Source organism: Atta cephalotes (genome assembly GCF_000143395.1).
Source record: "Atta cephalotes unplaced genomic scaffold scaffold00039, whole genome shotgun sequence".
Classification (NCBI taxonomy): Eukaryota; Metazoa; Arthropoda; class Insecta; order Hymenoptera; family Formicidae; genus Atta; species Atta cephalotes.
Window position 1 is genome coordinate 2,200,806 of NW_012130103.1, and position 13,899 is coordinate 2,214,704.

The 13,899-nt window shown below is 28.1% G+C and overlaps 3 protein-coding genes across 3 annotated transcripts in view; 1 reads left to right on the forward strand and 2 right to left on the reverse strand.

Annotated features, from left to right (window-relative positions):
• The window catches only part of LOC105622093 (vinculin), a 14,559-nt gene extending 8,907 nt beyond the window's left edge, over window positions 1–5,652 (forward strand). The window contains exons 12-15 of the mRNA XM_012203526.1: window positions 1,845–1,969; window positions 2,609–2,848; window positions 3,456–3,546; window positions 5,483–5,652. Coding sequence (XP_012058916.1) covers window positions 1,845–1,969; window positions 2,609–2,848; window positions 3,456–3,546; window positions 5,483–5,652 — 626 coding nt within the window. The remainder of the gene's footprint in view (window positions 1–1,844; window positions 1,970–2,608; window positions 2,849–3,455; window positions 3,547–5,482) is intronic.
• Window positions 5,653–9,165: 3,513 nt separating this feature from the next.
• On the reverse strand, window positions 9,166–10,590 carry LOC105622026 (transcription initiation factor TFIID subunit 8). The gene is made up of 5 exons (XM_012203460.1): window positions 10,461–10,590; window positions 9,910–10,196; window positions 9,637–9,787; window positions 9,407–9,556; window positions 9,166–9,332 (listed from the first exon to the last, which is right to left on the reverse strand). Exons 1-5 carry the CDS (start codon window positions 10,588–10,590, stop codon window positions 9,166–9,168), a joined length of 885 nt encoding a protein of 294 aa, XP_012058850.1.
• Window positions 10,591–11,825: 1,235 nt separating this feature from the next.
• LOC105622027 (deoxynucleotidyltransferase terminal-interacting protein 2) lies at window positions 11,826–13,394 on the reverse strand. The gene is made up of 2 exons (XM_012203461.1): window positions 13,307–13,394; window positions 11,826–12,565 (listed from the first exon to the last, which is right to left on the reverse strand). Exons 1-2 carry the CDS (start codon window positions 13,392–13,394, stop codon window positions 11,886–11,888), a joined length of 768 nt encoding a protein of 255 aa, XP_012058851.1. The 3' UTR covers window positions 11,826–11,885.
• Between the last annotated feature and the right edge of the window lie 505 nt (window positions 13,395–13,899).

Genomic DNA, 13,899 nt, shown 5'->3' on the forward strand with positions numbered 1-13,899 from the left:
GTGTGTGTGTGTGTGTGTGTGTGTGTGTGTGTGTGTGTGTGTGTGTGTGTGTGTGTGTGTGTGTGTGTGTGTGCACGCACAAACTCACACATTTATTGTGTACATTCCATATTACATTTGATAAAATTAGATTAATATTATTTTTGCATTAATATCATTGCATTAACATTCTCGTATTTATTTTTATCATATGTAAAATACAGAGATCAGAGTAACAATGATTAATAATTTGATTTATTGATATTGGATAGTAATTATATTAATTATATTTACTCCCCAATTAGTAGAGAACTCCAATATTTTGTGTCAAGAATTGGCTTCCGACGAGTTAGACAAATCGATTCATGACGGAGGTAATTTATAATAATCATTTGTCCATAAATAAATATTGTGTTTTTAATGTTTTAATGTTTCTTTTTTCTTATATGAAGCATGCAATAATTGAAGAGAAAGCATATGTAAAATGATACATAATTATAATGATATGAAGCAGGCAGGTACTAAAAAAACAAGGATGTGATATACTTTATTATATTTTTAAAACTAAAATAAGTGATTATATCACTTATATAAATTTTATTATACGTTTAAACATAAGCTTAAGATATATTTGATACAAATTTCTATCTTATATTTAATAAATCAAACTACATTTTGCTCCTAATGACAAATAATCTTTACAATATTTCACAGCAGTTCATGATTATCATAATTTCATAACACATTTCCATTAATCTTCAATTTGTTATACCAAATTATATATAATTGGAAATATATTATAATTATAACATATAAAAAAATTGTTTAATAATAGCTCATTGAAGTATAAAATATTGTCGCAAATATATTTTTGTATTTTTACATCCAAATATAATATTATGTTAATTTTTAATATTATTAACATAATATATAGTGTCCTTCAAAAGTTCCGTGCTAAAAATGATTGAATAGTTCGAAACATAAGATTGAAGTTTATAAAGATACAATAGAATCATAAAATCTATCATTCGTCTTTGAAAACCACCCAACTTAATATTCCCAAAGGTCGGGCAGCGAGGGGAACCGGAAAATCTCTATCGAGCTCTCACTCGACTCCACTCGATGCGATTTAAGATTTCCCTTTTCCCTCGCTCTTTAGAGTCAAGACTCTCTAGAGTCAAACATCAATGGATTTTCAAGATTACATAATAGATTTTATGATCCCATTATATCTCTATAAATTTCAATTCTATATTTTGAATTTTCAGAAATTATTTAAGTGGCCCGGAACTTCAGATATAATTACGTGCATATGGGAACATATTCTAAATTTCTATTCTGAAATTTGCTCTACATTTTAATGTAATGCATTTTTGCTTTTAATGCTAATGGATTACTAGATTATTACGATTATAATATCGACGATGGTAATTATTTAAACATCTGCTTTTTTGTAGCATGATTTATTAGTTTCTTCATTTTTTTTCTTTTTATTAATAATATACTATATGAGGAATTTATGTAAAATATAAAATAATAAACTTCATAACATTTTATTAAGTTTATAATAAATCATAATATTATTTAAAAAATTATAACTCATATTTACAATAGTTTATCTATTTGTCTCATATATTGTTCGTGCAGGTATATCTATGTTCTTTAGTAACAATGCGCATGCAACTTATTATAAAACAATTTTTCACGGAATCTTATTTATTATAATTACGTATAACAGATTAGATATAGATTTTCATCCATTATTTTGGAGTTTTTTTTACACGAGAAAAGAAAATTTAATGCAATTATATTATAAAATTTTACATTTATATTTTTGAAAAATGCTATTTTTATTTATTATGTAGAAGTGGCACCTCCTCGTCCACCTTTGCCTGGAAGCAATATCCCACCTCCAAGACCACCTCCTCCTGAGACAGATGATGAAGAAGAAATGTTTATGCATGCGCCTCAACCTAATCAACCAATAATGGTAAGATAAATGTTACTCAATTTATTGCCTAAAATTTGTATAAAATTATATATTATATAAAATTATATATTATATATACGTGTGTACGTGCGTGCGCGCGCGCGCGCGCGCGCGTGTGTGTGTGTGTATGTGTGTGTGCAGGATGTCTCACAATTAGTGCATTTCCTCTTAAGGACATATTCTTGAAGTAATTTTTGAAATGAAAATTCTAATACGAAAATGTCGAGATACAATAATTTTTTAAATTATAAATTAATTTTAAATTTAGAAATTAAAAACCACTTTACTTTTATAGCCTCTATTATTATTTTTGGATTCTTTTGAACATTTTAAGAAACTCCTAATACGGAAATATCGAGGCTATAATAGTTTTCTAATTACACATTATCTTTAACCAATTATAATTCAAAAACTATTGTAGCCTCGATATTTTTATTAAGATTTTTGAGTCAAAATTATTTCAAGAATACGTTCTTAAGAGGAATATATCTTGAATATTGTTCAAGAGCGTGATAACAATGATGACATTTTTCAAGCTCAAATTTTTTTATTTTTATTGTTATCATAAAAGTGCGTGTAGAACAAAAATCGTGTACAATGTACGTGAACATAAATTACATTATGAAATCTATTATATAGATGGCTGCTCATGGTTTACATCAAGAAGTACGGCAATGGTCCAGCAAAGACAACGAAATTATTGCCGCAGCCAAAAAGATGGCTATTTTAATGGGCAGATTATCGGGACTAGTTAGAGGTGAAGGTGGTAATAAACGAGATCTTATCGCATGTGCCAAAGCTATTGCAGAAGCTTCTCAGGAAGTGACACGTCTCGCAAAGGAACTAGCCAGGGAATGTACTGATAAACGTATTCGAACGGTTCGTATATTATTGCTATATACGAGGATAGTTCGAAAAGTTCTCAGTCTGATATAGAGATCGGAGTATCAAATGACTATGATTTTTTTTAAGTTTGATCCTTCAGAGAGCCTCTGAAAAAGTTTCAGACAGATGCGGTTAGTACAATAGTTTGTCTTGCGTCGAGTAAAGCAAATAAATTTTTTGAAAACTTCTGTAATTGCAGTCACAAAACTTCATGAGTTGCGCTTCGAATTGCTGCTATACACTTCGTACTCACTAGATTTAGCTCCCCAGTGATTTTTTCCTATTTCCGAATCTGAAGAAATGGCTTGCTGAAAAAAGATACATTTCAAATACGGAGGTCATTGCTGAGACAAACGCTTATTTTAAAGGATTAGAAAAATTGTATTATACTAAAGGTCTAAAGAAGTTGGAATATCGTTGGTCTAAGTGTATTGACTTACAAGACTATTGAAAAATAAACAAAGAATTTTGTCACAAATCATATATTTTCTTTGTCAGGCCGAGAACTTTTCAAACTACCCTTGTATATCAATTTTATTAAAATATCATTATTACAATTTATGTGTCATTATTATGTAATTTTATTGTAATAATTTTTTAGAACCTTCTCCAAGTTTGCGAACGTATACCTACTATTGGAACACAATTGAAAATACTGTCTACAGTAAAAGCTACTATGCTTGGAGCACAAGGTATAGATTACATTTTCTTTTATATATAATATATTCATATGTCGATTATATGTCGATTATATAACAAATCATCATTTCCAGTCTAATTAATTATTAAGGAATATTAATGACCTTAGTGATATAATCTCTCTATTTAAATATTTATTAATAAAATAGAAATTATTGCGTCATTAACGAAAAACTTAAATTGTTTATATATAGAGACACTTCCAACCTGGGAAGAGCTGATGCTTTATGGTAAAAAAGTTGTAAACTTGCTTGATGTTATCTTTATTTTTTTTCTTTTGATGTTGTTTTTTTTTGTTTAAAAACTTGATATTGATTGTTATGCAATACATAGCATTTAAAGCACAGCATGCATCCTCTACTTTTTCCTTGAGAGGAATACAAGAAAGTGAAATACACTATTATCCATGTCAGATATATATAGGGTAAAGATCGTAATAATGCTTGACGATAGATTTCTAAAATTATTTTAAAACGATATCAAAATGTCGAGACTATAACAATTTTTGAATTAAAAGCATTGAAAGTTAGCGAACCTTATCGTCTAAAATTTACGTGTTTAACATTGAAATTCTGTAAGTCTCAATGACAGTATTGGCATTATTTATTATCGTTGTGCAAATATTATATAGTAAAAAAAAGCTGCGCAACAACATAACAATACACTTTCATTAAAAGTTACAGACTTCCAAGATAGATATAGTTGACATTCATTGTATCATATCATATCTAAATGCGCGAACTTTAGGCGATGATTCAACAATTTTAAATATTTATACTTCAAAAATTCTAATTCAAAAATTATTGTAGACTCGATATTGTGGTATTAGAATTTTTGCCTTAAAATGATTTCAGAAATTTATTCTTGAGCATACAGTTACGGTTTTTATCGAACATCTTAATATAAACAAAGTGGTTCACATAAAATGTGATAAGCCAACTCGAAAATATAGATATAGAAAATCGTTTCATACATAAGTGAAACGATTTTGAGCGAACGTATTTTTGGCCACTTTGTTCTTTACTAAGTGGAGATGTCAAAAAGATATGAAAGTCCTTCACTTTTAAAATGGAATTTGATTGAATATGACTTTTTTTACATAATAGGTCCCTTTAATTATTCTGCAGATAAAACGAGAAATATTCAGAAGTAATTCATCATCAAAAATCGCGATTTTTTTTCAGTAATCAACAAAACTAGTTATAAAAAGATATATAATATGTTTTAAGAGGAAATTGTTCTTGTGGGAAAAAAATCGGATATGGGAGATTATTATACATATCCTGCATGTAAAGCACGCACGCCTGCACGCGCGCGCGCACACACGCATACACTTCACAAAAGATTTTACATTTGTGAAGAAAATTCCTTTACACTTTATAAAAAATATTTATCGGTTGTTATATAGTTTAGAATGACATTATATATTTATATTGTGCATATTTATCCTTTTATCCATTCCATTTGATATGATTGTCATTTAATACGTTAGATAAAATATTATTCTTAAATCCTAGATACAATGCAGCAGCAACAAGGATAAAAATAGTAAAGATAAGAATAGAAGAAATAAGCGATATATAATTGTTGCTTCCCATTGTACATTGCCGCGAAAGAAATAAAAAAGCAATCTGATCGCATATAGACTGTGATATATTTTTCAAGATTATGATGTATGTACATACATATGCATTCCCGAATGTTGGATTCCTCTGTTTCTATCGCTGTCGCTGTTACTTCGCATTGTGTTTAGAGTTTTATATTACAAATTATATTACAAATATAATTTTATAATCATGTAACAGTAATAACAACAATTTTAAAGATTTATATGAGAAAAATATATGTATACATGGATATATTAAATAACAAGAAAGTTATTTTTTCAATTCAATCTAATAATTGCTTTTATGATGTTAACACACACAGGTACAGAAGAAGATCAGGAAGCAACAGACATGCTTGTCGGAAATGCTCAGAATCTCATGCAAAGCGTGAAAGAGACAGTACGTGCAGCGGAATGTGCTAGCATAAAAATTCGTACAGCTTCCGGTATGAAATTGCGCTGGGTACGTCGTCAGCCATGGTATCAATATTAAATGATACAAGAAAAATAAAATCTTTCAAGAAGAGAGCATGCAAGATTTTGCTTAATGTTTACACACACGATATATTCATATATACATATATGAATGTATATGTGTGTTATCTCTATGTTGTAAGTACTAATTATGTGCTATGTATTATGTTTAACAGATTTTGAAATTAATTTATTTATTCTGTTAGTTTATTTTTGCTCGTTCAATATATATAAAATCAGATTTTTTTAATGAAAATGTTTTAAAAAGAAATAATCCAAACATCACAAAGTCGACTGAAAGTCGACTATAAGTTGACCGACTGTCGACTAATAGTTGACGAATGTCTCAAAAAAAGTCGATTAACAGTCGACATTCCAATGTCGACTTACTCTACATCAACTGGGAACAGCCGTCTTTAAGTCGACAAACACTCGTGTTGTTTGGGAATATATATAGCCACAACATACGCAAATTCTAAAACGCACAGGCCTTTATAAATAAATAAGCAATTGTAATCAATGTTCACTTTTTATTATTTATAATTTTTATAATGTTCAATATATTTTTATGACATACAATTGAACAACTTAACAGTTTTCAATTTTATTATCATAAATATAAACGCAAATATATAAATTAAAAATTAATCTTTGATCTCCTAGGTAATTAGATGAAAAATGTTTAGTTTAGCATATTTTATTTAAAAAGACTAATATCTCTAATACTTCTATTTAAAAGTAATTTTATACATGTAAGAAATGCCCTTATTATGAGATACCGAATTCATTTTGGGTAAATGCTAGAAATCTATAGATGGAATTTAGAAAAATAATAGATCGTTTTGAAGGAAATTTAATAATAAGTTTTAAGTATTAATAACTTTTAAGATAATGTTATATGAAATGTAATAAATTTTTTTTTTTTTTTTTTTTTTTTTTTTTTTTTTTTTTTAAGTTTAAAATGTAAAAAGTGAGCAAATCACAAAGTCAAAAGATTGTGTTCCCCTAATATGAGAAATCGATAATAAAACGCAAAGTCATCAGCATTGCAATTAAAAAACTTTATTTAATATTTCTAAAATACAAACAACCACAGCCAGTGTGAGTATGCGACGCATTGTATCCAAGACTTGTCTTTAGATAGTTGGATATCGCAAAAACACGCACTCGATGTTCATTCCGGTTATTCTTTTTATTATTATACAATAATATTCATACTTTAGCAATGATTTTCATAACATAGAGGCATAGATTATTTCTTATTATTTATATTAGAAATATCCTGGGTATCTCATATTACGATTTTCACACCTTAAGATTTTATGATCAAATCTAACTTCTGTAATTAAGCAATTCAACATATTCCATACTTTTCTATTAGTATGATCTTGCTTCATCACTACATGAAGAATTTATTGCCAAATATTTACTTATCAAATAATAAACAAGATTTAATCATCTCTCATCTCAATACATCGCTCATCTCAATGAAACTTGATATCCAAATTCTAAAATCTTTTTTACAACAACTGCAGGCACTAATAATTTGGCACTAATAATTTGCTGGATCTAATAATTTGAATTTTCCATTAAATAGTTTTCAATCCAAGAGCAATAAATTCACAATGAAACCAAGAAATAGCGTTTATTAGTTTAGCAGAAACGCCACTATTTCATATTAGGCGCCTATCTCATAATAAGGGGCTTTCCTCTAAGTATGTATAATAAGTATACAGAATATTTCTTTTAACTTGAGCATTTAAAATATCTCTGATATTATATTTTGGTGTTTATTACGAGATTGGAACTATGGTGTGGCCAATGATCGACTCAACTTGGTAAAAAATTGCAGTCTTTATTTCGAACGCGATAGATCTATACAATTAAACGAAAACCAGAGAAGTGTTTCACTCTTCTCTCGCAATTGCTTCCTGACTTCAATCTCGGAGAAATCTATTTACTTGTCGAATGTTCGAGAAAGCTTCAATTTATAAATTTTATATACAATGCAATATTTCGACTTTATTTTCTTGCCTGTCCAAGATACAGCGGTTATATTTCTAAACATCGAATTTTGGCGTGTGCTATATTATATTTTACCGCGATATCGAATTACCATGGTATATATATTAATTAAAATGCCATTTAGAACTATTATTCGTTGTATGCTCTTTATTTGTTATTTTCGCTCGCTGATTTAACCATCTTTGTATTGTCTTTTTTTTTCTGCGTCAAACAGCAGGTCTGTTCAGCCTGAACAGATCTCGATATTTGCGTTCTCGCGATTCCGAGAACGAAAATTATGTATTTGCGAATGCATTTTCAGCCGAAGTAATGGCGACATCGTCACAATATATTAATGATATTACAAAACATAAAAGAAAAGTTTTTTTTTTGAAAAAGCAAATATTATAATAAACATTTTTTTTTTGAGGTCACATTTTTTAATATCAAGATTCTCATCATTAAAAAAAATGGAATTATACATAATTTTTCATGTAATTCCTTTAACTACTTTGCATATTCAGGTAGAGTTACAAAAAAAATCGATAATTTAAATTATTTAGAAGACTTTAATTACAATTTTTCCTTTTAATTATTGTACCATTAAAATCAATAGATATTTTTAATGCTCGAATTGAAAAATACTCTGTATAAAATTGTAAAACATACATTTACACTTCTTTGTTAATTTCTTTTTTTAATTGTATTAAAATATGTACTGTCCAAAAATAAGTTTAATGAACATTTTTTCGATAAAATTAAACATATTTATAAAAGTAACATGTATTTATAACATTCTTAACTTTTTTGTATATGATCAGATAAATGTTTTTATAAAATAAATATAATTGCTATAGATTTATTGAATAACCATGTATATATTTAGCTATATAAATTAATTATAAAATACACCTGGAGACACGGTAGTATCTGGCTAAGATGTGGCGTGATATGTGATACGTCTCTCGAAACTATTTCACTTTTATTTGAGAAATTTTTTCGTATCATCAAAAATAAATGAAACATTTAAAGTTTTCAGTTTTAAGTGGATTATCTTGTATAATAAGAAAATTTATTTATAAATTCTATAATAATTTAAATCATATTCTTTTTTTGTTTCTAAACTATTTTTCAAATGATGTTAATATGTGCTACATGCTTATTGCTATATGAAGAGTTTTAATACGACGATAATTATTTCTTAATATATGTTATATTTCCTAATATATGTGTACGAGTACATAATATGCGCGCATACATGACGTGGATCAATTCTAAAAATCGACATGGAATGTTGTAATATATATTTTCAGTGATGAATGTATTTCGAAATACTTTCATGTAAGTACAGAATAAAAATATAATTTTTATCGTCTAACTTAATGATTCAGGTATAAAAACGGATCAAAAAATATAAAATATAAATCTATACATAAGAAGAATTCGAGTTTCCAGTTACAATTCGTAAAAATACTATCATCGTGAACTTTTCAAATCTTATTTTATATAGTAATTAATATCATGATACTTAACATTCAAGTAGCTCTTTTTTGACAGAATGCTGTCCCGGTATCGTTATACTTGACATTTTATTTTTAGGAATTTTTCCAGGTCTTAAATACGGATTATCTATAACATCTTGCTGAGTAATAGTTTCACCATTTTGCTCCATATTTTCATTTTGTGTTTGGTTACCTGCAGACAAAGAGTTAGTTTAAATTCTTAAATAAAAATTGTATCATTTAAATGTTTTGTTGTACAAAATTTACCTTCCTCGGTAAGTCTATCTTCGTTTTGTTGCTCTTTCTTCTTTTTCACAGGACTTGAATCAAATTGAAAATCTGGATCTGGTTCGAATATTTGGTCTTGAGGTAAAAGAGCGGAAATATAACTTGGAAATTGTGGTTTACAGGATATTACTAAAAGCGAAATAGATATAAGATTTTTTCTTCGGATCATTGAATGCTGAATGATTCAATATAAATGATAATTCTCTTACAAGGAAACATGCTATTATCTTCTGTGAGAAATAAACTATGTGTTTCTCCTGTTTTGGCAATAAACCTTGTTAAAGCTCTCTCAATATCTCGTTTTTGCGTTGCTACCTTTTCTCTGATTGCTTCATATTCAGTTACTGGTTGCTTATGTGTCTACAATATATTTCCATTATTAATTTTATATACAATATGCAATATTTTTTCATATACAAAGTGTGTGCATTCATATGTATGTATATACATGTAGTACATAATTATAATTAATAAATATTTACCGGAGTTCTAATATATGCATGTGGATCAGGAAAAGATGGTAAATAATTTGGTATATGCGATGGATGGCCTTGCTTAACACCAGCTTGCAAGATATTTAATTGTTTTGCTTGCGTCTGCTGCTGAAGTGTCGGCAGAACTGTCCTACTTTGTCGTTTTGCATAAGTCTCTATATTATCTAATTTTATGCCCATATTAATTAATGCCAATATCACATCTGCTATAAGAGGCTCTGTTCTCCCAGAAAGTTCACAATAATTTCTTCCTGAAGCGCCAATCTCCATAATAACTGTACTCATGAAAAGAAAAAAAACAGTCTGACTGATATATAATCCTATTAAAATCATTATTTTTGCTACTCTTTTTTGTAAACATAAAAATTAACATTAAAAGATGAAGAATTAAGAGTTTAAGATGTTGCTAGTAAATTGTATATTATAATGTAAATATTATATAATAAATTTATAATAAAGGAACGACAGATTTTAAAAAATTTAAAAAAATTTATGAGAGAATTACGTTAACTACTTGTAAGTTTAAATTTGACCCTTACATGACTGTAACATTTCGGTGAGTGTTTCCAATACTTGTTTCTCACATGTATCATAACCACACTCTACTAAAATACTGGAAACTACTTGGTTTAATATTTTTCTTCGAGTATTTACTGTTTGTATATCCATAACTGTCTTATTGATTTTGAGACAAAAATTAGCAATAATCGCAATTGGGATTTATTTAGAATAACACAATTCTTAATAATAAAAATCAATAAAAATGTACGGTAATTGTTCGGATTATTCCCGCACAAAAATCAATTAAATTAGCCTTATTCCACGTATTTTTGTATGAAATAAAAAAATCTGGCGGAAATAAGTGTTACTCTGTCCTGCAAACTGAGTTATGAATCGTTAAAATTGACTATATTCAGGTTAGAAAACCAGAACCTGTCACAGCCACGCTACACCACGATGTGAGCAGTTGTGAACAATTCAACAGTTGTGAGTGATGTGAGCATGCGCTATTTAGTAATTAATTATAAGGCCATAAGAGCAAATCGGCCAATCATAGTCGAGCGTTTTAAAAAATGTGAGATCGCAACCTTGATTGTGATTGGTGACAGTACAAGTTAGAACGATATTTTTTATTTTGATATTAGATCTTGGTTACGATCCACTTGTTTTTTGCAAATGTTCTTGCGAATGTCTACGATCCAAATTTTATAATAAATGTATTATGCTTGGCTTAATTCATGGTGTAAAAAGCTTTTTTTATATTATGATTAGTCCATTATGGGCCTTCTACAATAAGCCATTAATCATAAATTAGAAGTCAGAAGCTAAAAATTGATGACTGATTGGTAAATTTTTAGCTTCTGACTTCTGATTTATGACTAATTACTGATTTATGGCTTATTATAGAAAGTTCATTACTATTATTTATGTTTCGAATACTATAATATTGCTACATGAACGCTCCAGTCAACTCATCTCCCGAGATGAAGCAAAGCGAGAGCAAAAACGATGACCTAATAATATAATTAAAGTTGCTGGGAGCGTCCTGAAATGTCAAATGGATCAGTTCTATTAGTGCTACAAATGCTCTGTAGCATTTAAAGCACTAAGTGAATTGCAACTCTTATGTTCACATAATTGTCAAAAAAGGACATCAATGTTGAAGTATGTAATTACTATATGGTTTATTAAGAATTCTCTGGTAATTATTTAATTCGTTAATTCACTGAAGATAGTCTAAAATAAGATTGAAATGTTTGATCGAGAATATTGAGAATAAGAAAGATTGTAATACAGTTCCATGAAATAAATATAATCTAAAAGATTGTTAAATTTTTATACGCTATCAACAATTACAATGATGCTCTCGATTATTTTTCCTCATTATTAATATAGAGAATATATAACTTTTAGTAATTCTTTATTTCTCAAATATACAAAATATACTTTTTATAATAAATGTATTAATTCTTCTTCTTTCTTTTAAGTCTTCTTGCATGTTTATGTGCTTTATAATGTGTTTTTTGCTTTTCTTCAATAATTTCCTTATATTTACGCTTGTTATATTTTGTAAACTCTGCGTCTGCCATAAGTTCATCAACGATTGTCTTCTTGCGTTCCTTCTTTGTAAGACGTGAAGAATAGAAATCCATTGGAGAATCAATAACTTTGCCGACATGGAAGTGCGTCGGCAATGCTTTCATATCATTCTTTTTGTAAAAGTGTTTCGGGTTTAACGCAGATCTCATTCTTAATACTTCAAGGTCATGTCTAATCTCTGGTGTTATTTCAGGTGCATGCATGTTAAACCATTCTGTACCTGTTCCCATCTTTCGTTTTTCACGTCGTTTGTGTATTTCCAATTGACGTTTGCTTAACTCGTAGGATGGTACAACATGCAATTGTTCAAAATTAGATTTAATAACACTCTTCTCTAAAATTTTATCCACAGGATTGATATCTTTTCTTATATCTGCTAAGTCTTCCATTGGATCAAAAGTCACTTTCTTAGATTTCCAACCCATATCGATTTCAAACTTTTCAAGATCGAAGTCTTTGCTGGAAGAGAATTTTTTTCTCTTTGGTTGCTCTTTTTTCTCAATGCCTAAATATTTTGCATCAAATATTCTTGTTGGATCGGCATCTAATAAAAGAAGATATGAATAATGAATGACTTTTTAATCACTTTTTAATGACTTTTTAATCTTAATTAATTACTCAGCAAATAATACTACAACCTGTTTTACATTAAGCATATTCTACATGTACTAACTAGTAACTTTCTATTAATCTTAATTATCTTAATTTTAGCAATATTTAAGAATATTTAAAGAATAATATATTAAATTGGTATAATATGTACCAAAATAATTAATTAAATACTTATGTCATACATATGTTTACATATACTACATTATATCAAAATTAAGCTAATTCAATAGAAAGTTATGAGTAGTATCAAGTGCATGATGTAAACTAGGCTTGTATTAGTATAATATTGTATTCATAGTCAGATCTTATATTCAGATTTCTTTAAATTTATCTTTAGATATTCAGCCAATAATTCGTAGAGCGTCTGAAGACAAAGTAATATAGTCAGGTCTTATATTTAAGGAAGCCTTAAATATAATGCCTGATTATGAATAAGAGCATAAATCTTAACTCAAGAATGAAGTGTTCTTTTTTTCAATTGCTTCACAAAGAAACAATATAGACTACAGAGACATATATTTTAAGTGTAAGAAACAAGCAATAATCGTTACAAAGATTGGCGAGTTGTAAACTTAATTTCTCTTAATAATCAATGATAATCTTAATAAAACAAATATATGCTTTGTAAAATATTAACTTCACAAAAAGATGAAAAATGAGTAGGTATACTTACCGATTTTAATTTCCTCGTTATCACTGTCTAGTAATTGATCCTTATTTATCAGGCCAGAATCACCTTTCGTATCAATTATTATGTCCATTACAAATATTTATTACTCTTACGAAGTAGATTAAACTATCTATTCATCAATAATCGATCATGCCATATGCGATGATATATGTTGCCAAATCATTGTTACATTTTCACCCTAGATTAAATTTGAAATTACCCTAGGTTCTTTCAAAATTGGATTGGATTGGAAATTCCTCCAAATTCCCTACATCCAAATTTTTATAGGTAAAAAAAGTAAGAACAACAATAACTACATTAATTTTATTTAAAAGTGAAAATTTTAATGAAACTAAAAATATAAATACACATAAATAAATCATATTTTGTAATTTTACATATCATTTATTTCTATAACCTCATAAAAAAGATTAATTTTGACACAATTTTTTGTTCTTAGAATCATCATACACAAAGGGTGTGCTACTACGAATGCTTCGAAACATTTGTAGCAACAATTCGACTGCATTTGACCCAAGATTACATAAGTTTCATAATCATAGCATAATTTATTCTTAGGGTATATCTACACAACT

Coding starts and splice junctions, on each gene's coding strand:
- LOC105622027 (XM_012203461.1), bottom strand. CDS start 13,394: ATGGACATAATAATTGATACGAAAGGTGATTCTGGCCTGATAAATAAG. Junction 12,566..13,306: donor TAACGAGGAAATTAAAATCG/GTAAGTATACCT, acceptor TTCTTTTATTAG/ATGCCGATCCAACAAGAATA.
- LOC105622026 (XM_012203460.1), bottom strand. CDS start 10,590: ATGGATATACAAACAGTAAATACTCGAAGAAAAATATTAAACCAAGTA. Junction 9,788..9,909: donor ATGCATATATTAGAACTCCG/GTAAATATTTAT, acceptor AATATATTGTAG/ACACATAAGCAACCAGTAAC. Junction 9,557..9,636: donor AGATAATAGCATGTTTCCTT/GTAAGAGAATTA, acceptor TTTCGCTTTTAG/TAATATCCTGTAAACCACAA.